The sequence below is a fragment of the Homalodisca vitripennis genome, chromosome 2 (assembly GCF_021130785.1).
Source record: "Homalodisca vitripennis isolate AUS2020 chromosome 2, UT_GWSS_2.1, whole genome shotgun sequence".
NCBI lineage: Eukaryota > Metazoa > Arthropoda > Insecta > Hemiptera > Cicadellidae > Homalodisca > Homalodisca vitripennis.
In genome coordinates, this window is record NC_060208.1 from 163,921,776 (window position 1) to 163,949,246 (window position 27,471).

The window sequence follows — 27,471 nt, forward strand, 5'->3', positions numbered from 1 at the left end:
GTTAGTAGCAACCTACAAGGCAGCCTAATATCCAGTAAAGTATTTTAGTCTTAAAAATTCATAAGACTTAAATGGGGTTATAAATCCTATTTAGATGGCTGCTCTTTGTGCTAATCGGTAGAATGAGTTTGACAAGTCAGTTTTGTCCAGTACCTGCAGCTCTGCAAATGGTGATAAGTTTCTGTACATCCCCGATAGGTTGTTCCACTCGTTTTAATTTGGCATTTAATTTTCAGTAGTTTACCACCATACCAGATTTATTGCTTCTTGGTTTACCCACTAAAAAGGTAGTTTTGACGTACTAGCTAGACCTGATAACATTTTGATAAAAAAATCATCTAAAATTTGTCGAAGTTCAGGTAATTTTGGATATTATAGGTGGTCGGTTTCATTTTTATTGGTTCAGGATCTCTTACTTCAAAATCAATTTCAAAGTTGACCTCCTGTTCAATTTTGTTTGTAAACAACACTTTGTGGTAAGCATTTACTACTCTAGAAATTTCATTGTAAGCCTGGTGATAGATTACTATTGTGTTCTAATTGGTATTGTTTTTTAAAAGCTCAACTTTTTCCTCAGAATTTAATTTAAACCGGCATGTATAATTTTCCGAGTTTAACATCATTCCCGTATCTTTAGATGAAATTTACTACCAAAATTATTGGCCAGATTAACTCTTGCTACAACAAAATTAATTTTCCAGGAAAATAATCCTATCTTTATTTCACATTAACTAATTTGGCTATTTTAAAGCACTGGCTCTTCCTTCGGGGAACAACCTATGTTATTGTTCACTCATCAGACTTAGTGAGCTATCAGTATTGATTGTTTTTATAACTGTGTTAACCCATTTCAGCTTTTTTTTTACCGGTAATGTACTAACCTGTTTACACTACTCCAATACGTCCACGCTTAAACTACTGACTTCCGGTACTGCCCATTATCTTTGTCAAGATCTGCTGCACTTTAGACTGAGGGGAATTCATTAGAGACTTCCCTTCATGTTTACTTAACTTAAACTCCCCTCTATTCACATACCACTTAACACATCTTTGTTTTGGCTTGTCTGTCCGTATGCCTGCGCAAATCCATGATATCTGTTCACTTACTATTAATTAAATCTAACTCATTTCTCCTTGAAATAAATTTAATTTTAATACCATTTCTTGACCTCCTAATTTCAGTAAAAAAGGAGCTTAAAGCCTCCGTCATTATGTTTATAAAATATAAACCCAGTACAATGTGCAAAACAAAGTGGCAAGAGTGTTGATCTCTGGATGGACAATGATTCTTTGTTGTATGATAGTAGCAATAGTTTTGATATTAACTTTCCTTAGTTAAAGCAACGCTAAATTATGAGGAAAAAGATGAAGATGACATTTTGGTCAATTCTTGGTAATAAAGTATTTACAGGTGTTGACAGACCTAATGTTTGTATTATCGAGGCACAGGCCAACTCAATACAAATTTGGCCAAGTTGCTGTAATGTACAACATAACAGGCCCAATACTGAAACTCCTGTAAACGTAGAAATCTTATGTTAAAAATAATATTATCATAGAAGGTTAATGTCAACTTTATGAAATACTTCAGTGAATAATGTAAAACTAAAAATATGTAACATTAAGATTTGTCCGACAGTAACAAGTTGCTATTATAAACTGGTGTTTTTCGAACAGCTTTGGTCAAAAAGTTCCTGCTGCAGGAGGTACCCCACACACTATAACAACTGTGCAAGAGGGTTGTAAACAATATTTAGCAGATATTTAACTAACCTTTGCATATTTGGCATTATCTATTGAATCTGTATTGGGAGATCAGGTACAAAAATATTAAGCCGCATGTTAATATCTTCTAATAGTTTGCTAGATCTTTATACTTAGATGTCAACTAAAAAATACCTTGCAAGGTTAACTGGGTTTTTCAACATTTAAAACATGGTAATTAAAAAAAAATATATCTAATTTATTCAGGACGAATCATACATGCTAACAGTCATTAAGACATTTCTTCTCGAGAAATGAAGACAAAGGACAGGAGAGTTCTTGGTGGCGTAGGAGCGTAGCAGATATTTATCACTATTCTTCTTGATCTCTGGGTTGTGTGAGATGTTGACATCTTCCAGTGTCACTTCATCTGTCAGCTTGGTGAAGTCCCATACCTTGATAGTGCAGTCCAGAGATCCTGCAAACACAATTATCACAATCTTTATAACATAAATGTTATAGAAATTTGTTTTTAGATATCTGCAATTAAAAGCAAATATGTTCAAGTTTAATAATAAGTATATTAACCTCTAGCATTCCTAAGGAATCTTTTCAGTTTCTCCTCACACTCCAGTATGGCCTGCATTGCAGGACAAATCACTTTATAATTGTTTATAGTCTACCTGCACGCTTCAAGGTTATGTTCAATGAATTAAAACTAACAAATAATATGAACACTTTTTAAATGTGTATATATTTTTTTGTAAAAGTTATGCATACTGTTTTGTACTAGTTTATGTAAGTATGTTTGTAAGTTTTCTTAACTTGTATTTAGTAATATATTAAATGTTTAATAGTAATAAGAGACATGTAACTAAAAAGGTTTATTTTTTATCAAATACTACAGCTCTATAGCCACAAATTGTTTCCAGTGACTCATCCAGCAGCAGTGGTAGGCGGATTGTTAACAATAAGGCGGAACCCTTTCTTACAGTGTTCTCTGAAATTTCAGACCTTGATAACACAATCCCGAGCAGTGAAGTCAGTGCATTAGAGAACAGCTTGATGTTTGGATAGTATAAAAGTCTTCTGTGTTATAATTACATTTATTAAAATTTGTTTTTATTTTAATGTAGAGTATAGTGAAAACGTTTATTCACTAATAATTAATTAATTTTCATAGTATAATTAATTAGTGTCATTTTTATGTCAGCTATCGACATAAAATGCCCGATATCCTCGCTGCCCGTTTTTTTAATATTCAAATTTGAAATGTATGCTGAAATCAAAAATCCTGCCAGGTGTAAAGTGCGGACTGTGATTTGTTTTTGGTTGGCAACCAATAAAAATTTATCAGGAACTGTGTAAAGTGTACAAGAACAACGTAATGACTGAAAGTTCAATTCTTATCCACCACTATAATAAGTGCCTGAATTTGTATAGTGATTATGTAAAAAAGTAAAATTTTAGTCCCTCTTTCACATGTATATGATAAAATGTTTTTCTGGTACTTGGTTTTTTTTATAATTATAAAACGTCCCTTACTTTCTGAATAGCCCTCGTTTGTACTATTGTCACATGCAATTGTTTTAGATTTCAATAATTTATTTTAATTTTTAAAAGATATGTATATTTTAAGTGGGGAAAATTAGTTTTGTTTATATTAACATGTTTTATATTGTTGATTATAAATTATGTAACCATGAAATGCAAAATAATGAAAAACCATGTGTAAAATACACAAAAATGTGTAACTGATATAAAACAACCTAGTTGGTCATAATTTCATAATCTACTAGCTGTTTCCCGCGGCTTCGCACGCGTCTCTTAAGCTTTGCCCGTATATTTCTTTGCCTTCAAATAGTGTTTGGATATTTTAATATACGTAACTACTGTGTTGTAATTGCAGTTTATAATGTGCAGGCGCTTTGATAACTTTTATATCTTGCAGTACAGCCTGGTGGTTAGTTACATCAATGGGCATTGCGTATAAACCTTCTACATAGAAAAATACAAATTTTCATAGTGATCGGTCCAATAGTTTCTGAGTCTATAAAGGACAAACACACAAACATTCATTTTTATATATTATGATTGCAGAAACAGTTTAAACAAAATTTGTCGTTTCTCTTAAGCTTACTCTATGCTTTAAAACTATAAGTGTAAAGAAATTTATATATAAATATATTTTTTGTCGCATTATATATGTTTACAAAGAACAGCTGATTAAAAATTTGAAAAGACTCTTTCACTTAATAACATATGTTTGCTGCAATGCATTTCTTACGGGTATTTCTGTAACCAGTGGGGCGGAATCCTGAATCGGGAAAGGGATAAAAAGTATCCTATAACCTTCTACAGATCAAGACGAACAAATTAAAAAAAAAATTAGGCGAATCCGTCCAGCCGTTTGTGAGTGATGCTGTTACACACAAACAGTTTCATTTTTATATATATAGATAGTAATTTGGGCCTTTAAAAGGATATTTAAATGTTATGTTCGGCTGCAAGGTCAATTGATCGGAGCTGGAGGAGAATCGGCCATGTCCCCCAATGCAAAACACAGGATACTTTTTAGACATGAGGACAAATTTTCCATATTTATGCCGAAGCTGTAGGGGAATCTGCCATGTCCTGCAATACTGGACACAGGAGTCCTAAGAGCTAGTAAGTTTTAGTAAAAAAACTACTTTCGTATTAAATATTAACACTCAAATATTATAACCATTTCCTGCATTTACAAATTGAATACTTGCTTTTTTTTACAAAAATGAGTTAATTATAATACCCCATATATTCTAATCAAAAGTAAACGATTCTCTATCCAGAACATAGCCTAATCTTAGCTCACATGTTCCTAGACAGGTATTATGTTTCATAAGAATTGCCAAATTTATAAAAATATTGCTAAAATTACTTTAAAATAGCTTTAAAACTGTTTTACTACATATAAACTAAGATTGTAAATCATTTACATATTCAAAGTGCATTTTTTCCAATGGCATCTTTTTTATATCACTACTCTGCAGATACTACTATTATAGACTGTCTGTCTGCACTATACTTCAAGAACGAACTGACATATGGATTTGAAATTTTGCATAAAACTATATTTATAGACAACATTGAGTATGATAATGGTGCATGTCATTCTACATAAATTAAAATTACACAATATGAGGATAAAACTTGCTGAAATGAATTTATTGTTCTGAGGAGCTGATTGATGAGAGATTAATTGTTATTCTATTGCCTTGGCTAGCTAAAATATAGTCAGGCCTGTCTTAAAATATCTCAAATAACAATTGAAATGGTTTGTGAGCTATTTAAAATGGTGTAAACAAAACAAAAAGCGACAGGTGAGTGTGCAACATGATCATATCTATAAAGTGACATGATTTTGCAAATATTAGAACCTATTTCTTGCACTTAAAACAAACTGATGGCAATTCGGTCTGATTAAATAAAAAACTAAAAATATTAATAAGATACACATTCAACTGTAACCAACTAGCAAATTCATTAAGTAAATTCTTCCTAATTAAAATAGTCTAAACCAATGTTTAAGATGTGTAAAAAAAGCATTCAATTAAACAAATATAAGACTAAAAGAAGTTGGTAATGTAGTGTATGTATGGTACATTACCAGAAGTGAGGATATGACCATCTCGGCTGAAGGAAAGACTGTGCACGGTTGCCGAATGACCTGTGAGTTCCGCGAGCAGGTGACCGTGAGCCAAGTCCCACAGTAGCAGACGACAGTCACTACCAGCTGACACCAGAAATCTGCCTTCGATGGAGAAACACAGGGCATAGATCGAACCCTACACACAACATCTGTTAATAATGTGCCAGTCACAGGAAATATGTGAGGGTGGTAAAGTTCGGTTCAAAGTTACAGGTAAGTTAGTCTTTTTTTCCCAAAATTATTAAATATTAGAGAAGAATTCAATTCAGCTATACTTCAGATAAAAGAAATTATTTTTATCTATAATTTCCCAAGAAATATTGTACACTTTTACTTCAAATTTAATGATAATTACGTGTTATTTTCTATGTGTTGTTCTTTAATTTAAAAATAAATAAAAACCCGTAATTATTTTATTTCCAACACTATTTTATAAGCTTTGCAACATTAATAGCTTGACTGACTACTGTGCTCACTGATGACCTGCCAATTATCTAGCCATCAAGGCGTGAGATCGGAGGTTGTAAAGAAACAGCAATCATTCATTGCCATATTGAACCTAAATTTTCATTGCATTATGGACCACTTAATCTTACAATGACCTATGTATTGAAAATGTTAAATATAACAAACTATTATATTATCCATCGCCAAGATTTAATGTTATGCACACATTTGTTCTTAATTTTTTTGAAACTTGATTCTTCTTTGATACAATCTTACTTATTGTATAACATCGTTCATGTGTATAAAATTTGTTTTCTGTACTAATTTGCTCTACAAACTGTAAGTTTTATTTTGATGTTATTTTTTAAAATCAAATATCTGCTTGTGCTTAATCATGAAAAGGATTTTTTTAGCAAATATTAAGAAATGTCACAATGTTATTACTTCTGAAAACACATGAACATGTACTTTAACAATGCTTTAAAAAATTGAACTACATTCACACTGTGGAGGAACAGTACAGTCAATGACAAAAAAACTAGATCCTTACTGCGTATCTTTTCATTAATTATATTTTAACCCTTTGAGGTCTCAATAAAAAATTGCGTCGACTGTCCTCAGGTCGTATTTAATTTCTGTTAGAGTACAGTTCTTTGATAATACACAAATGCAATTTTTAAATCCCTTTTTCTGCAACTTTTTTATTTTTTTCTCTTTATATATCAATGTAAATAACCTAAAAAGAATATTTACATTATTTTTATAGTATTTTTTTATAACTTTAAGTAACATTTAAAAAATATAAAAAAAGTATAAAAATATAAAAAAAATCATTTTTATTTCTTTATACATATGTAATAAACCAGAATTACATGAATACAGGTGAAAAGGCACTAGGATCTTATCAGATACATGTTATTCATTATATTATATAATATTATATATAATACATTATATGTATTATAATTTTGCCTTGGTCCAGCCCTAGGCCTACTTTGGGTAACATGTCTACTAGTTTGTAGCCTAGGCCTAACTCTGTTATTTGCATCTCCTTGTCCTACTTCTATCACATTATCCACGAATTGATCAAATTCCTCCCCATCATTACCTAAAGTTTCCAATCCAAACACATCACTTTCGTCGTCTAGGTTACCATCATTTACCACAATGTTTCCAGAAGAATTTTCACTATGATTCAACTCACAATCACTATCACGGTCTTCTTCAATAATCTGTTTTTCATTTTGGATACTAATTTCACTGAAAATACTATCACAATCATCTAATTCATCTATATCTCGTCATCGTCAGTAAAACTTGTACTTGGACCAGCCATATTTGTAAACACGGCGCAAGTGCAGACGTCAGTTGGTCTTCTATTTTCACTTCCAATGCCTCCTATATCGTGAATAAAGATCGATGTAGAATTCACGTAACCAAAATAGAAGTCCAAAGTACTGAATAACTCAAATACTGAACAGCAATAGGTTAGAAATGGCCAAACAAGCAGTGACACTATCCGGTCGACCTATAGTCGACGACCGATCGCAAAGGGTTAATGTTGGGAGAGAAGTCAGCTGACAGACTCTAAGACATGTGAGACTTCACTGTCCTAACAGAAATTTAGTTCTCATTTTGCTTGGCACAGCTATGTTAAAAAAAAGAGACCCTATGTCTACTTGACAAACAGTTGTATATTGGTTCACTTAATAAAACATAAACTACAATACAGAAACGGTGGTGAATAAATTAAAACTATGTCAGATAGAAACAAGAGTAGAGAACTTGGTACTTAATGTAAACATCTATTCTATAATCACAATAATGTAAGATTAGAGTTACCTTGTGGCCAGTCATGAGCCGAACATGGTTTCCTGTAATGCAGTCCCACAGCCGTACAGTGCGATCACTAGAGCCCGTGGCCACATAGTTTGAGTTGGGGTGAAACTGTACACACTGGAATAAAACCCAGACTTCCAGTTGGATTTAATTTCTTATCGGCTACAGTCTAATATATAAAATTGAATAATTACCTGATAATGGTAACCTGTTAAATATAATGTTATATTATACATTTTATACTAGTAATTAAATCCTTAATAAATAAACTGATTGATACAAAAAACATAAGACATAAGATATTTATGGGACACTTTTAATTAACAAATGCACTGACAAGTCAATCAAGTTCATATAAGATTATATACTGTCCGTTTAATAAAGCTCCAGACACAAGCTGAGATTGGGCCTAAGTATTATAAATAATATAGTGATCAAGAATGACACGAAAAACATTAGGGATTAGAATAATAAATAGTTTTATATGTAGAAGTGGCAATTCAATTTAAATTCAGATTCCGAGGTGAAAGACACACTAAAAACATGCTATAAATAACTAATAATAAATAACAATCAACAAGTTGAGTTATATAGTTTAGAAATATATAAAAAAATTACATACATCAACATCAGAAAAATGACCAGCGAAGATGCGCAGCGGCTGGTAGTGGTCAGTGGCCCACAGTCGTGCAGTGCGGTCGTGGCTTGCCGTAGCAAAATAATGGCCATGAGGCGAGAATCGCACATCCCACACTGGGAACATGTGACCCTTGTACGCGACCAGACACGTCCAAGTCATCAGGCTCCACAGTCGAACTGGACAGTTTCAACTGTATTAATAACTTAAGAATATTTTTGTGTTTTAAATTATTTAATCTTACAAAACATTCTCCATAATGCAGTTGTATTAAGTGGGAATAATGACTAATGTAAAACTCAGGAACTCATTAATTTAATGTTAATATTTTAACAGTATGTGATATTTTTTCAAACTAGTCAAGAAAACAAATAATTATATATTTAATTTTAATGCTTATTTTAGATAAAGTTATTTTATAACCTATATCATAATATCTTATTTCAATTTTACACCTTTGACCCAACTTCATCTTTAGAATGTTTTTCCTTCATCTACAGTAATTATGTATCGTTTTCAAAAAACAATGTGCCTTTGGTTTTTTAAATTATTTTTGTTTGGAATTTGTTAATGAACAGAAAAATTCAAAATCATGGAACTCACCCCTGGTCCAACTGTTGTAACGATTTGCATGAATGTTGAGTTTTCTATTAAGTACTTTCCAAATACATTATAAAATATGTGTGTTATCTGGAAAAAGATTTCTTGCATCTTCACTCCCAATTTATTATTGGCCAGGACTGAGTTAACTTAATTTAGAACAATGACCCAATTTTCTTATTTCCTCAACTCACTTTTAAGTTTAAGGTGTTTTGGCACTAATACCCAATTGTTTTAATTGAATAATTGCCACAGACATTGCTATACATAACCTTGTAGTCAAAAGCTGTAATACTAACCATAGTAAATATTGTTGTTCATGCAGTAACTACTCTTATATATTTAATTTTATATTTTTGTGAATATAACAATAAATAACACTTTTGACACCTCATTTTTTATTTACAATTTCTTTTCCAGTATTACATTTTGATTATTAAATTTATTTGCAACTTATTCTTCTTTGAACAGAAACTAAAGGGGAAATGTCATTTGTAGTTATTGAAATATTTCCTGCCTGTTACAACAGTAATGATTGGCTTTTATTAAGACACTGAGATTGTATTAGTGCAATCCAGACAAAACTTATGTCCACCAATAGTTTGATCAAATGAAAATTTAATCAGCGTTTGGAATTTAATCATTATTAAGTTTGTAGACATAATAGTTTGTAATATAATACTACCTAATGTGTAGTACTCTATTTCTAAGCATTTTATTTTCTTGTTAATAATTACACCCATTCTGTGCATCCTGTAAATTTCAAGCTATAACATTTCATAACCAACTGTATATTTAAATAATACTTTGAATAATTTTTTTTGAATTACACTTGTCTTTTGTTCCTCTCTGATTGTTTATAGTTGTTTACATCAACTACATCAACTAATTATTAAAGTCTACCTGTTGGAAAAAGATCTACATTTTTCTATGCATTCACTAAGTTGGGTTTATTATTTATATTATTACACATCTCAATAACACAATAAACTCAAACTAAAAATATTTCACTAACTTGTGCTGTCCTCTGAGCAGGACAAAAGTAGTGACCGATCAGGACTGAAGGACACCTTGTAGACTGGGCCGTTGTGACCGAGGAGGCTACGCGTCGTTTCAGCACTTCTATCATCCATGATACGGGCCAGAACATCCTCTGCAACAACGTATCACTAGATAGTAACGTTCAAAGCCAGTAATAATTTAATTCTAAAACAGTCACAATCGGGAGATAAATCAGAGACAAACCTGCTTCGATATCTATCTCTTGTAAAACTTCTGCAGGTTTCATGGCACGCAGTTTCTGCGGCATTAGGCTCCACACCTTGACAACAGCATCTGCAAATCCCACAGCCAGGACACTGGAGTCTTCAGCTATCTCAGCACAGGTGACCCTTCAAGAAATTAAGAATTTCAAAATAACAGTGTTTTGTGTTTTGGTAATATATACTAATGAGAGATGGACAATCACTTTGAGTGGAAAAAAGGATTAAATGGGGTCTATAAACGCACTTAAAAACTAAGAAATGCACAATAGACTGCCATTCAAATAAATTGTCAATTTCTTAAAATCTTAAATACAACATATTTCTTTATTTTAAAATTACAAAAATTTGTTTAATAGATAACATTTTATTTCGTGTTATCTATTATTGTTATGCTTCCCAGATGTTAATGAGCAATATTGAAATAATATAATTGATCCATCTCTTCAATAATATTACGCTATCATTTCACCACCAAATTTATGTCAATGTGATATGACAATGCCATTAGTATCGATAACATCACACTGGTGTCATAGGACTTTTTATGTAAACAAATAAATCTGGTTCATAAAAATGATTATTCTGCAACTATAAGGCTACACAAATACAATGCACAAAACACTTTTGGAACCAGTAGTGTGACTACTCTATATATTAGGCTGGATTTTATCAGGTTTAAAGCACTGCTGTGTGGCCCATTGACATTTGTTATACTGTCATCATCCGCACATGAGTCAATTAGTCACAAATGTATTAAATAATGATTCATAAATAGCTTATATCAATGACGAGACGTTATTTTGAAATTTTAAGATCAGTAAAATAGGTTTTGTTGAGTAAAAAGTTAATACTGCTCTGTAAAATTTGGGCTCTGTACAAGATAAGTGTAAGGATTTATAAATACATCATATAAGCAAAAATTATACTTATTTATTTTCATCAGGGCTGCCCAACCTACGGCCCGCGCGAGTCAGTTTTATGTGGCCCACCTTGTTGCCAAAAAAAACCAAATTTGTTTACAAGCATTTGAAATATTAAATAAATACAAATTTTGAGAACCAAGCAGTCCAGCCGATTTCACGTAGAACGAGCCGTATTCATTTGGTGGAGTATGAGTGTTCAACTCAAACGGCAGACAGATTTCACTGACTACCGGCTGGCGAATAGAGCGCGCGTAAAGCACGGCACAGCGCGCGGTGCAGCGACGTAACCCCTACCCAACTCAAGGTCACCACTCGCCACGTAATTTGTATGTCATAGTATCCTAGTAGGATTAATTAAAATCAATGTATTCAATTTATTGGTGACTTTTTTATTGTTCCCTCAGAATTAGAGCAAACATCCAAAAGTCTGGGTTTATATTTATTTCTACTAAAAGAACCTAAAAACATAATATATTATAAACCTTTACCTAACAACTAATAAATAATAAGAAATTACAACAATCAGGAAACAAGGGCCAAATAACCTTAAAACTCATATTTTGCACAAGATTTCTGGAATAAACCCCGGGCAATACGTTTTGTGTTTGGGGTTCCAAATCCCCTGGGATGTTGGCCCGCCTGGCCATAAAGGCTTTACAATGTGGCCCTTGGGTAAAAAAGGTTGGGCACCCCTGATTTTCATTATTAAAAACAAAACTTTTAAAATTACAAAGAAAACTAGTGTGAAGAGTGAATTTGACAGAGCAAGCACTTATTCATTTACTTTTTAGCACTAAATTTCAGCAAGATCCAAATTTATAGTACTCAGAAAACTTACAAACATCTTTCAAGTAGTAGTACAACCTAATTTAACATTGGACATTAAATTTGTTACTCAAATAACACAAAATGGTCTCTCATCTTTTCCCAGCCATTTTATGTAATTGTTGACATTATGCAAAAGATTTGTTACAGTAGTGCTACCATAACCCTTGAACAAAACATATTCCTTATACAATACAAAATTAATTCCTGACTTGTTGCTCAACTACATGTTGTATATATTTTGCTAGCAGTCTATAACTCACGTGTGAGATGCATTAAGAAGGGTGTAGCAGCAAATTGATGGCAGATTCTCGGGTCCCAGTGTAACTCGCTTGATAGCCTCTCTCATCGCTTTCACTTTCTCCAGTTTGTCTGCATCTTTCCTGCATTAAAGACCATCTTCATTAGTTGTGATGTATTTGTACATACATCTTAAAGCAATACTGGCTGCTTAGGAATTAAATTAGGTGTTTATAAAAAGCTGATCTAATAAATGCTGCTGTACAAATGTCAATATTTTGTGTAAGACTTTAGGGAAGATTGAGACACTAAACGCATATAAAAGTTATATATTTGAATGAGGAGCCAGACTAATTATAAAAAAAAGTGTAAAGTCCCTACAGCCAAATCGAGAACTTCAATTCGGTGTGCCATTATTTCCTTAAAGAAATTTGTACAGATTTTGTAGAGAGAAGTTAAGCTTCACTCAAACAACATCCCTACACAAGTTTAATTCACTTCTTTTTTTTGTGAATGAAACACTATCCAGAATCAAAGACAAACTAACATGATGCATGTTCTAATCATCTTGGACGAATTGTGTGAAATTCCAAGTCCAGGGGGAATAACAAATGTGATTCCATTTTTGTTTTTTGTGCAATATATTTCACTGCATACTTTCCATATGTTGGTTCAGTATCTCAATGGTAAAAATGTTGATCTTCAATTGTTTGGTGTTAGGTATTCTGTTCTAAAGACATTTAATTAAATCCCAAAATATACACAACTATTAGTATGAAACTAAGCTTAGCATATATTTTCTATACTTAGCAGCTTTTAATAACAGTAATGAAAGAGTGATAGACAGTTCAGAACTTTCATCAGCAGTGCTGCCAACTAAAAGAAGAGGAATTGACTTTTGCAGCAATATGAAACAGAAACAGCAAAAATGAACTATATAGTCCAACACTTTCCACACAAGTATTAATTCCTTCTCTTAGTGTCAGGGAAAATATAAGAATTAATTTTATCAATGCATTACGCTTGACTTCATAAGTATTAGAACATTATAAATATTGTCTCAACAAAAAGTATTGTCATTTCAAATTATTGGTGTTGAATGTTTTATTATTTTGTTAGTACATTGGATCAACTGTCCACCACTGATGTTTTTTTTGAATTTAGCAAGATAATCAGGCATAACTTAGTTTCAGTCTGTGAATGGGAACGTTCTCAAGAAAAACTGTCTTGAGAACAAGCTTTCCAGTCTTTTAATACTTACAGAATATGGGTTAAAAAACTCTTGAAAATACCATAATTCCAAATTATGATCTAATTGTAGGTTTCTCCAGACCTACACATAAGAAAGGAGTTGCCTTTCATAAGATCAGTACATTTGGATATAAAATAGAACCAGTCATTACAAAACCATCGGTAGAAATGGTGTGTGAAACACAACAATTAGTTATTTCTAAAGGTCAGAAAAACACTTATGTCCTGGGATTTTTTACACCCCTCCGGAGAAGACCTCAACTTAGCTCTGGAACATGTTTGATATTTTGGACACTATACCTGTGTGGAAGTCACCTATCATTACGAGAGACATAAATCTCTAAACCAGAGTATGGACAATGCAAAGCTATCAAATACTCTGGCAGCTTATGATATTCATCGTTTACAGCTCCCCCTAACAGAGGGACAATCACTTCATCCACATCCATTGACTGTGTGTGCACAAATATCAACGCACAGGAAATCAAAGTTTCATCATTTACTACAGGAATTTCAGATTATAAAGTGCAGCTAAGCTAAATCTACATGTGTTCAGTACCCCCACCCATCTCAGATTCCGAAAGGAGGCACTTAAATAAGAAAAATTTAGACCATCTGGAAAATTTTCAAAGAAGAAAAATGGGATGAAATCTTGATGTATCCCATTTTCTGTAGAAAATGTACACACAGCCTACAAAAAGTTCAGTGGAATCCTTATTTCAGCAATGAATACAGCCTAACAAAAAATCCAAATCCAAAAAGAGGCAGAAATTTAAAAACATTTTAGATTCTGTTGCTATTGGACTTAAGAGTATTTTCTTGAGGCTCTTGACCAATAAAAATTTGGTCCTGGGGCAGAAGCCAAAAACTAACAGCAGAGTATAAAAAGCATGATTGTAGGTCGAAACATTGTAGAAAACAAGTCGCTGCAAACTATATTAACAATGCTGATACAAGGCTAAAGCAATCTGGGACACAATAAATAGTGAGTAACCAAAAAGAGTACAGAAATAGCATTTGAACTGATAGTTGACGGCAAGACAATTCAGAATCCACTCCATATTGCAGAACATCTAAATACATATTTAACAACTGTAGCTGAAAAGACACTGAAAGAAGCTGGTCACAATCTTGATCTAACTGACAACCAAGTGGAGATCATGAAATTGTATCTGATTTTAAGCTCCATTTGACAAATCTGTGAGGTTGAAAAAACTATTTTTTCACTGAAGTTAAATTCCTCAGCTAGATCCACCAATACAGCCATCACAAATTTTATTGATCAGTTAAAAGAAAGAAACTTGATTACAGTATTGTTTTTTCGATTTTAGTAAAGTTTTTGACAGTCTAGGGCATAACTTACTAATTAACAAGATCAAAACATTGGAAATTAACAATACAGAGGAGCACTGGTTTTCAAGTTGGTGGAGATAAAATATACAGTGAATAACACAACTTATTATATAAGACGTGGTCAACTTCCAATCAATAGAGGGAATCCTCAAGGATCCGTTCTTGGACCGTTACTTTATATATTGTCACCAATGACTTATCCAATCATCTCAACAAATATGACTACCACAATGTATGCAAACAGCACTGCTTTGATGCTGGCATAAAAGCGGCCTGATAGTCTAAACTGTAAGACCTAGATTGCTTTAAATGTAGCTAAACAATATTGTCATGTTAATAGCTTAGCACTAAATGAAGCAAGTTCTCAGACTAAGAACTTCAAGTTGACTTATAACTAAGGAAGTTCTCTTTGGTAGAGCAAACAATGAAAAAATAAGGGACTTTCAATGTCGTTGAGGCAGAAAAAGAAACAAAGTACTTGGGTATCATTGTGGACAATGCTCTTTCTTAGATGCCACGTGTAGATCTGGTCTGCAACAAATTGAGTACTGCCCTGTATGTACTCAAAAGAATGAGGGCTGTCACAGACCTAACAACATCTAAAGTGGCTTATTTGTCACTTTTTGAGTCCCACATAAGGTATGGATTATTAGTCTGAGGTGGATCAACTGCAGGAAATCTGAATAAGGTCCTAATCCTGCAAAAACAAACTGTACGACTGCTGGCAAACCTGAGTCCAAGAGAGACATGTTGGCCTTTAAAGATCTTGATATTTTAACTGTTACTGTACTTTTTATCCTTCAATCCATTATCCATATTCTTAAAAGCAATTCCGAACGACTTGTTGAAATCCACAACCACAACAACAAAAATTCACTGAATTTCAATCTTCAACCTTGTGAGGTCTGTGGACTTGCAATGTTTGCAAAAACACCTTCCTATGCAGGAACAAAATTCTTCAATCCCCTGCCAAGTCATCTCAAAGAAGAAAAGAAAATATCAACATTCAGGTCACGCCTCACTGCCTGGCTGACCGAGATGACCTTCTACTCAGTGGAAAATTTCTAAACTGGAACGATTTGACACCTTGTCTTTTAATTATTTTCATGTATATACCAAAATTATAATTACTTTCATATATTGACATATATTCTGTACTCAACATTTATGAATAAAGTCTGCTTTGGTTTGATTTGCTTTTATGCACTGATTAGGATGTCCAACATGATTGTGGTTTGTATTCATTTGGTTTTAATCATTTAGATCCAAATATCTGGATGTCAAACATGTCAGTCTGATGTTCTCACATACGGACATCTACATTATCTGCACAAAGTCCTAGCATTCTCATTTACAAAATAACAAAAATTACCAGACTTTCACATATCTCTTACAATAATTATAACAAAAAAATCATTATTTTTGACGACAGCTGCATCTTGAATAAAATTATTGTAACAAGTGATGAGACATGGGGTTTTCTTTACAAACATTAGACAAAACCTTAAGTCATCTGGGTGGATGCTGTTGTTAAGACGACAGTTAAAAAATCTCCAAAACCCTCTTAAGAAACAAACTACAGCTTTCAACGGCAGTAAGTAGTAGTATCAATTAAAAAGGGATAACATTTCCTTTCAGTATATTCTTGTCTGAATGCACATAATTCCAGAAAAGTGTACCTTATACTGTATTTCAAATTCATAAAATGCTCACTCAAATGCCAATAAACTCACAATTCTGGTAAGGGTAACCGATCACATGGAGGTGCATTAGGATCAGATTTGGCTTTTTTATATAACAGAGGATCCTTCTTGGCCTTCTTCTTCTTGGGTTTGTCTCCGCCCTCTCCCTCGCCACCATCCTCTTCCTCATCCGCTGGTACATACTGGATATCCGGCTCCTTCAGCATGCCATAGAATATCTTGGTCTTATTATCTGAAAAATATGATATAATGCGTAAATTAATTGTAGATACCAGTTGTTCCTTCCTATATACCTTTTCCCCACTTACCTATTGTATTATCCTCCAATCATGAATCACCATTTTCCGTCTTTCCTTTCTTTACCAGATACAAATGTTTTAATTTCAATTTAATGCAGCCAAATGAGAGAGCGATGTTTGTAGTCTCACCCATCATAGCACCAGCAGTCACATGTATCTGCTGCTTATTCCGGGCCATGTCCTCATACATGTGTTCCTGGATGATGTTCTACAGTATATGTAGATAGTATGTATGGTGATGCCTACCTTGCCTTGTAGCTTCTCCCACCATAGCTCCAGCAGTCGCATCTATCTGCTGCTTATTCCGGGCCACACCCTCATACATGTCAAAGTACAAGTGTTCCTGGATGATGTTCAACAGGACACTGTGCTTCTTTTCTTGCAGGTGCCGCTTGAGCAGAGTCAATGTATCTCGTGACATACGGATGATGAATTCATTTGATCTGGACACATGAATCATTATGTTAACACATATTTAAATGTATACACTATTTAATTTAAATATAAAACTGGAGATGAAGTAGGTAAAAATTAATTCAATTTGAATGTATTAATTAGGCAACAAATTGATAGTTTTCTTTAAATAGAAGCTAATCTCCTTTTAGTCCTCATGGGCCACTGGTCTGTCAAGGATCCTTTCAAACAGAACAAGGAGGCTTTGAACATAATAAAACTTTTATAAGTAGACTTCCACTTATTACATACACATATCTCTACATCACCTCATTTTAAAAATTAATATAAATACAAGTTTAAAACAAGTATAATGTAGGCTGAGTTTCAAACAATGACTGCAATGTAATTTTTCTAAAACTTTGCTACAAGCTGAAATTATTATATTAAAACGTCTTAAAATATTTAATGGCCTCAGAAAAATATAATACAATAATGAAAAACTGTTAAAGACTAAATTCTAATTTTTTAATCATAATTATTTAGGTAGGTGTTTTGCACTCAGCACCCATAAAATGATGTATTCATAATCACAATAAAACATGTATGGCATGAATATACAATATCGATTGTAAGTTCTAGAAATACATCAAAAAGCTGTTGTTTCCTTCAGGTGTAGTTATAGAGATTTAAGATCATTATCAGTGATGTCATAAGATTCCCCAAGAATTCCTGTACGAAGCACCTGAGTATGACCATGGATTTCTGACATGCCACAATCAATGTGCTGACTTGCTCAAGTAAATAGTATTCACCTCTTTAGTATTGAAAAATATTACTTTGAAAACTTAAGGTAATTGGAATAAGTGATATGACTATTCTTAAATTTACAGGAATCATAATCCAAAAATATTGTATTAAGCAATTCAAATACTCTATTTGCAATCAAGAAATAATTTTTACAACTATCATTAAATTTTCTATAAATTATTTTGATTTGTCACTTTTGCTAATTTCATAAATTGAGAAAATTATTATTAATTTTCAAATATTCTATTTGCATCCAAGAAATAATTGTTATAACAACTGTCACTAAATGTTCTATAAATTATTTTGATTTGTCACTTGCTAATTCCATAAATTGAGAAAATTATTATTCATTTTTATTCATTTTTTCACTCAATTTAAGTTATTTTTTGGGCTAAAGATAATATAATAGCTATAATAATATAGCTATTATATTATTATAATATAATAGCTATATAATATTATATATTATAATAGCTATATTATATTTGAGACATTCTGCCTGCCCAAATAAACTCAAAAGAGCCAATCTTCAATAGCTTGAGCATTATGTTAAATGGCCAAGGACAGTTAACCCTTCCCACGCCGTAGATGGATATATTAGAATGGTAAACTTTGACCAAAATGCCAAATATAGTTATATCCAATATTATAGATTATGTCTCCTGGAGAGTTTCTTTTTAGCTCACTAAAGGCCTTCAAAATGCCCGGTGCACGCTCCGTGCTTATCGCGGTTGCCAAGGAAGTATATATAAATGACCTTCACTCTGCAGCAGGGGGAGGGAAGTGCCATTTGTCTTATTCCGACCACCTGCTCGTCAGTTATGTGTCTCCTACAGAGCAAATGCCAAACACATATCCGTGTTGGTTTCTCGCTTTCCGCTTTCTCGGTTGTCATGAGAGCGCACGTCTACTACTATCTCATTATTATTCGTTATCATTCGTCATCGTGCTGTAGTGTTGTGATTAGTTTGAAATATTGATCTTGTTTTATAGTAAAATATAATTAAACTTTTCAGTACTTTTTTGACGTGACAACGTCTTAAATTAGGTTGCGGCTCGGAGTCAATCATGAAAAAGTGTAACGCCCGGTAACGTTACGATGCCCGTCCAGTGGGTCCGCCGCACGGGATCCGCACGGGATAAAGCAGATAACTGTGGGTCCCGCCGCACGGGATAAAGCAGATAACTATGTTTATTCGTGAAAATGTGGAGTGCTTAGATTCGTCATTTACAACAACTACAACAATAAAGGTAAATAATTGTTACACTGATATTTCATTATCGTAAACTATGATTGATTGATTAATTGTTAGATTGACACAAAAGTTGAGAAACTGAGTTTATAGGTTATGTCATACTATTGACAAATGTTGATAGTGTTAAGTAAATTATTAGTTTAAATCACTCTGCAATCAATCGTAATTCAGTCGATTGAGAAGAAACAGCGCGTATTGCTAGTCAAACATTTAAAATAACAAATTATAACCTCTAACCTGTCATAACAGTGCGACCAAACAAACGAACTAAACCGACCAATCACCACGCGCGGAGTTTAGAATTTAACTGTGTTTAGCAAGAATTTCAAATTCCAATTTTAGTAAATGTTTTATTCAACTTTACCATTTTACAATAAAAAATTTTTAATTAATTTCAAATTATGTACAATGTTTTAGTAAACAAAATATATTTCTATAGTTAAAATTTGTGCAATTCTTATTTTCATTCAATTCCTTGTTCCTATTGTGCAATTTAATAATATTCATATCAATAAATATTCTACCGAGAAAAAGACGTCACGTAAAATCTTCGCCCGTAAAACCGACTTTACAGGCAAACCATAATTTTTTTTTTATCAATAAATAAGATAGTTTTAAGTTAAATTGTGTGTTTTATAATTTTTATGCTTTTACCTTTTATAATTTAGTTATAATATAAATTAGATTTTAATTTAAAGAAACAAATTTTTTTACTTGTCTTGGCATTATAGGAAAGTGGATTTATTGGTGGCATGCGAAGGTTTAATAATCTTAACCAAGAAAAGCGAACAGATTTTGCAATATTTCTTTATAGTTTTGTAATGTTTATACATATATTTCATGTTTTAATTTTAGGTAAATTTTGTATACAAAATTGTCCTCATGTTAGCAACTACTAATAGTTTCTGCATAACTTCACTGAGCATGCCCCTATCTACCATCCATGGTAGTTTTGAGCCAAAACTACCATCTGTTCAATAGTGTATATGTATGCAATATAACACAGCTTGTGGATAACTGTCCCATAAAAGGCCTGTGAAACTTGGAACACAAATTGATCTTATAAATATCTCAACTAAGTTCTTTGGCCAGCTTGGTATATCATTTTGTTTTAATATAATGGCCTTCAAACACAAAAAATGTACAATTTTGTTATTTATGAACCTAGAAAAAATTAAAGGTTCCTGGAATGTTTATACAATGTCTTAATCTTTTTGCTTTAAACAATTTTATTGTATCTGGAACAGTTTTTAATATATTGTGTATAAGTAAATCCCATAAAAATAATTTAGTAATCCATTAGTTGTCACAAAATCTACTAATTTTTTCTCAACTAATACAATTATATTGTTATTTTCTTGTTTTGTACATTAATTGCAGTATTCAAGTTTATTATCTTTTTAACTCATGTGTGATGAAATTAATAACAAAAAATATTTAATTGCTTGGTAACTAAACAACATTAGAATATTTTCCAATTAATTACAGAGGCTACCCATTCAAAGTACGCTGCAGATGTCGTAAAAGTTTTTGGAAAACCTGAAAATTTACAAATCTCATAAAAGGAATTAGTAAATGAATGGTCTGACAGTGATGCTTCCAACCATACCCTCCTAATGGCAACAATTTAAATACATCCTTTGTGATAGTACCAGTCAGTAAAATAAACAATCATGCTGCGTTGATTAATAGCCTCGATCTTAACAGCCGCCAGCCAGACATAACTTCCCCAATCTTGATAACTATCTTAAAGTGAAGAAAACATATTCTACAATATTTAAAGTAAAATGTAACATAACAGTTGTACAGTGCCCTGCAAGTGACCTCTGCTTAATCAGAAATAATCCAACTTCAGTTGGAATAAGTTACTATTCGTCAATCTAGTGCAGTATAAATCTAGTATAGATTAGTGGTTACTTGAATGTCTCTGCAAGTTGGTTGCCCTTCATCTGGTCCTTCTTGGTGACAAAGGCCAGCCTACGCAGATCGTCCTGGTAGTATATCTCCTGGTCTCCACTGAACTGTTGCATGAACCTGATGGCCTGTGCCTCGTGACCATTGTACACCAGCTCTAGGTACATGTGTACAAACACAGGATACAGCACCATCCCCAACTCGTGCTGCAATTCCAATCACACATGAAACTCTCCAATTATTGAGTGATAAAACAGTCACAAATTAATTCTTATTTTATGACAGCAAGCAATTCAACGTGCATACTTAGTTATTTTTTTAAATTATATCTAGTAAACGAATATTAAAAAATCACAAGCCCCAGAAAGAGATCAAATAAGTACTAAAAAGGTACATCCTCTCTTGGATAGTTAAGACAATATTTAAAAATGGTTAAACCATAAAATTAAGAATACTCTGTTTAGAAATTTACCACTGACCACAATAACACAAAAGATAAAATAATAAAAATTGTAAAGAATTCTCATCCACAATAACCTCCTAATATGAACTTCACATTTGTCACATGTCTAAAGGGACAAGACTACCACAACTCCAACACCAACATAAATCAATGCTAGGTCAGGAACACTGATTACTGAGCAAGTCAAAGAAAGATGATTTGAAGTAACACTATCACTAAATTAAATTAAATACAAGCTTATTCAGTGGTTGACATGCAATACATCATAAGAAGGAAAAAGGATTGTTCTGAACATTTTCTATGATTTAGTAAAACAAAAAATCGTCTGGTGCTGAAAAAACAAACTTTAAAAAAATAGATGTATCATATGTCAAGAAACTTCTTTCAACTTTTTTACCATAAGTGTGTGTTCAAAGAGTACTAGACTTTCTTTTTTCGTTTAAACCAATTAAGTGTGAGATGTGTCATTTGGTAGAGGTGTGGAAAATGTGTGACAATAAAGGTAGGTCGTCCTACATCTCAGTCCCTTTAGCTATGAGCAGCTGGCTAATGTTTTGATTTTAAAAACCAAATTTCTAGTAATTTGTCCAGCCCTATGGCATTTAAGTAGCGAGAATAGGAAATTCTAATTAACTGTATTTATATAGTGAATAACAATTTAGAAATTATAATATGTTACAATAAGAGAACAATTTACATTATAAATATAATTGATACTTACTTTGTATGTATCCAATGCACCTTCAACAAATTTTTTCAAATCAGTGTAAGCTTCTTCATAGAATTCTGGATTGCCCTCACTCTTATATGCTGACAGCACTGTGTTCACTTCAGACTCCGAACCTTGATTTCCAATGTCCAAATTCACATTTGCTTCTCTCAGTAGGCTCTCTTCTGTGCTCTGGAAAACAAAGAAGTGAACAAATCTTTACAGATACAAAGTTGGTTCACATAAATATGATATACTAAACATAATACGGTAATTTTAAATTACATTAAATTAGAATTAGGGAGGCATGGAGTATAAACAACATGATTTCTGAAGGGAGAAATAAATAATATACGTTCATGGCAAACAATAACTTTCATCCATATCACTTAAATTCCAAGAAATATTATGTTTGCAGAATAATCCTTGGTTTCAATACTGAAGAAATTATGCAAAACTGTATCCTAATCTATTAGTAACAAATAATTAAAACCGGAATGAGAACAATCCTTCTAATAAACTGGTTATTACAACCAAATTTATAATAAAGTACTTTATAAGATAGAAACGTGTTATTACACTTTACTGATTGTAATGTTTTTTTTTTTTGGATTCAAACAAAACTTAATTTGCTGAACAGTCTTTTCGCATACAGTACCTGCAAGCCTGGGCTGGCCGACGTGAAACTGGCCATAGATTCCATCCATAGAAAATACTAGTACCTGGACCTAGTTCCTAACTGAATCCTAACTTAGTTCATCAACTTAACCCATATAAATATATATTTATTTAATAACATGAAGATAAATACTACAAATAAAGATTTTAAAGGAACAAAGACTATTTTTATGATAATAATCGCCATTTACAGTGGCCATTTTCAGGACTATACTCATTTAACAAGACAAGTTCTAAGAAACCCTATAGATGGTACCGTACCTCAAAAACATACGAGCCGATTTTGATAAAACTTTATATACACATTTAAGACACAGTCTACTATACTACAATACAACTCTCATTTTTAGGCCACGCCTATTTTCGGAGATAAATTGATTTTACATGTCAAAAACTGTAAAAAACATATGGGTGGCTGTACCTCAAAAACGTACAAGCCGATTTTAATACACATTCAATACATGGTCTACTATACTATAATAGAGCCCTCATTCTTAGGCCGCACCTATTTTCGGAGCCACACCGATTTAAAAGGCTATGTGCTGACAAAACCAATCTAAAGATGGCCGTAACTCAAAAACATACAAGCCAATTTTGATAACACTTTCTATACACATTCAATACATGGTCTACTACATAACAATACAACCCTCATTCTTACGGTACGGTCATTTATAGATTTGTTTTTTTCTGCATTTGGCCTGTGAAATCAAGTCCACTTTGTTCATGAAAAACCAGAATTTTTGGTTTTAGAATGCCTGTTAAGTAGATTCTATACATTTCTTTTGTATTTGTTCTTTTTGTTTTCAAATAATAAAATTAATTTAGTTTTCTTAATTGAACTGGTTCAGGAACTAGGTTATTGGTAGTTCAGGAACACGGTCAGAAGTAGTTCATGAACCAGGTTAGGATTCATGTCAAAGGATTAGTTATTTTATGGATGGAATCTATGGGCAGTTTCACACTGCTCTGGGCTGTTAATTTAATTGTATAACCTCAAAAAAGTTTGTTTTCTTTCAAATGTTTAAAGAATTTAAACACACTACTGACAATATACTTACTCTGTTTATTAATTGTTTTAATGTCAACCGTACCTTTAGTTATTTTGTCTCAACAACAATTTTCTCGGTCAGTACTTTTATGTTTGAAATATTCTTATAGATTAACAAACTTTAAGTTATTTTTATGTCTGTATTAAGTTCTGATTATAGTTTACAATGTCTGTTATGGATTGGTTGAGGGTTCATAGTTTTATATATTTAGAATCAGGAACAGTTTTATGTTATGGAGGACCTCTCCCTGGCCCACAAATGTGTTGTCTTGTGGAATTAATATTCTATAGCTATGAATGTTTGTATTTATTAAAACATTTTATATAGGGAATAGTACATTTTATTTTGAATTAAACTATAAATATTATGTTATTTCAGTTTTATACGAAAGTTAAAATTTATAGTTCAATTTTCTTTTGAAACAAGAAAAGTTAACTATACGAGGTGTGTCCAAAGTATCTGACCGCCGACCAGTAGGCGGTTGCGGCATAACCGACCTGCTCGAACCGGTTATTGGAGGGGAGGGGCGAGCCTACTCCTTCCCATATTAGGCATTGAATACGATCCGGTCACTCAGTGAGTCACAGCGCTCTTTTCCGTACAGTACTGCCATGTGTATGCGTCGCTTTTCAATATGACTGAACGTGTTGAGCAGCGCATTTGCATTAAATTTTGCCAAAAACTTGGCTATTCAGCATCAGAGACAATTACTATGATACGGAAAGTTTATGGTGACGTGTCTATGGGCGATACACAAATAAAAGAGTGGTTTAGGCGGTTTAAAAATGGCCGCATATCAGTGGAGAGTGATGACCAATCTGGCAGGCCTTCAACGGCCAGAAACGGTGAAAATGTTGAACGTGTTCGTGCAGCAATTAATGAAAACTGTCGATTGACTGTCTGAGAGCTGGAAGAAGATTTAAGAATACCAAAATCATCAGTTTGTAACATTTTAAACGAAGATTTAAAAATGAACCGTGTTTCGGCAAAATTTGTTCCTCTGCTGCTGACAGAAGACCAAAAGAACTGTCGACTTTAAATCGCACAGGACAATCTGAATTTGATAAAAAGTGACCCAGGACTATTTAAAAACGTTATTACTGGTGATGAGTCATGGGTGGCTACGATCCTGAAACAAAGGCTCAATCTTCACAGTGGAAAACTCGCGAAGAGCAACAGCCGAAAAAAGCAAGACAAAGTCGAAGCAATGTCAAGACAATGCTGACAGTTTTTTTGACCAGGACGGCATTGTTCATCACGAATATGCTCTAAGAGGCCAGACAGTGAATAAGGAGTATTATCTTGAGGTCCTAAGGCGGCTACGAGATGCAGTGCGAAGGAAACGACCTGAACTGTGGACAAGCTGTGACTGGATCCTGCACCACGACAACGCGCCAGCTCATTCCTCAAATCTTATTCAGCGTTTTTTGGTCAAACACGACATCAACTAACTACGACAGCCTCCCTACAGTCCTGACATAGCTCCTTGTGACTTCTGGCTATTTCCGAAATTAAAAATTCTTTTGAAAGGAAAAAGATTTGACGATGTTGAACAAATAAAACAAAATGCAACAAAGGACCTGTTAGCCATTCCACAAAATGAATTTAAGGAGTGTTTCCGGAAGTGGGAGGAGTGTTGGAATAAGGTAGTGGCTTGTGAAGGGGAGTACTTTGAAGGGGACCAGATTGCCGTTGCCCGCTGAGTAACATCAGTTCATACCAGACGTCAAGGTCGGATACTTTTTGGACACACCTTGTAATTTAATTTATTTTATTTGAAGGAAGAAAACCTTTTCTTGAGAAAACTTTTACAACAAAAGTGGTTGCGTAAACTTTTGTGAATTGTCTATCTACCGTAATAAACATAATTAATTTGATTTTAGACTGAATAATTAAGTGCAGTTAAACTAATCAAAAACATATGTAAAGGGATTTTGTGAAACTTGCGCATCTCTTTACAGTTTACACTGCACTACCTGAACCTGTATAATTCAGAAACTATCAAGACAATTTGTGCAGACTCACTTTCAAGTTATACTTCCTCAGCAGCTGCAGCACAGCCAGAACTGTGCTCTTGTCAGGAGCTTGCTGAGAGTCTCCACTGTTGAGGGCTGCAGCAGTAGTCACCTGTCCAGCAGCACTCACGGCTAAGGAATGGTCCACCTCCATATTTCTAATGGTGCACTGTTATAAACACCATCCAAACATGTTATATTCAGCAGTTCAGTTCTTTAACTTACTACTTAACTCTTTCAGTACCAGACTTTTTTTGGAATGTTAGCCAATAATTCCATAAGTATTTTTGAAGGTGTTATTCAAAAGTGCCATGCCATTTTTAGCATTTTGCAAACTTATTATAAAATGTCATAACTTTGTTATAATATATTAGTGAATTTTTATAATATTTATTTTTTGTACAAAAATGTGTATATTAACACTAAATTTACTCAAAAAATCTTACACTACAAGAAAACAAAAATAACAACAATAAAATGTAATGAATTTTTTTCTTCTATAATTTGTAGGTTTTACACTGCAATAAATACCCAAAAAGATTCTCACACTCAATAAAGTCAAAAACACTTTATTTTAAACATATCCACAATTTTTGATAAAATTATCACCAAAAATAAAAATAATATTATACCATTTTTTTAACACCGCTCACTTTTTTATGAGGAACATATATATATATATATATATATATATATATATATATATATATATATATATATATAGTATGTATGTATATATATACAAAATAAATATAAGTTACAAAGTTGCCATATAGGTACTCTTCCTCTACCACTCATCTGAGTATTTTTATTCAGTGATGACCTTGAATGGTTCACAATATTTCACTACATGCCTAAATTACACAAACATTATTTGGTTATATTATACCAAATGTACAATTATTAACAAACGTATATACTATAACCACAACATTCTAACGAGCATTCGCTCGCTGAAACAGCTGACAACTATGAGAACATAGCATCTCGACTACAACGTAACTGACAACCAGCCAACTTTATCGTAACTTCTGTCATTGTTACTGATAGATCAGCTGTGTTTGTACCCTATATAACGTACTTCACAGAAATGAATTATGTTGTTTTAATTCAAATTGATATAAAATAGGTGTAAAAACATTATGTTTTATATTTGTATACATTTTCTTAAAAACGTCCAGTAAACCGGGAGTTATATATATATGTATAGTTTCCTATAGTTAACTATGTTTGATTTTTTTATTTAAAAGAAGTTACTTATAGAACAAATTGTGTTTATATATAAAAATATGTGTACAGTTGATGCATATGATTTAGTTATTGTTGAAATTAATTACTATTGGTTGATTATATCAATGGGTATAATAATTAAGTATTGTTTGATAATTTCAATATAAAAAACTTTAT

General features: G+C 32.7%; 1 protein-coding gene across 1 annotated transcript; it reads right to left on the bottom strand.

The window, feature by feature from the left end:
- Positions 1–1,942: 1,942 nt before the first annotated feature.
- On the bottom strand, positions 1,943–26,250 carry LOC124354979 (transcription initiation factor TFIID subunit 5). Its single transcript, XM_046805818.1, has 12 exons — positions 26,075–26,250; positions 22,332–22,511; positions 21,151–21,353; positions 17,021–17,217; positions 16,506–16,707; positions 12,192–12,311; positions 10,161–10,306; positions 9,931–10,068; positions 8,301–8,494; positions 7,682–7,795; positions 5,351–5,528; positions 1,943–2,182 (listed from the first exon to the last, which is right to left on the bottom strand). Exons 1-12 carry the CDS (start codon positions 26,216–26,218, stop codon positions 1,968–1,970), a joined length of 2,031 nt encoding a protein of 676 aa, XP_046661774.1. The 5' UTR covers positions 26,219–26,250; the 3' UTR covers positions 1,943–1,967.
- Between the last annotated feature and the right edge of the window lie 1,221 nt (positions 26,251–27,471).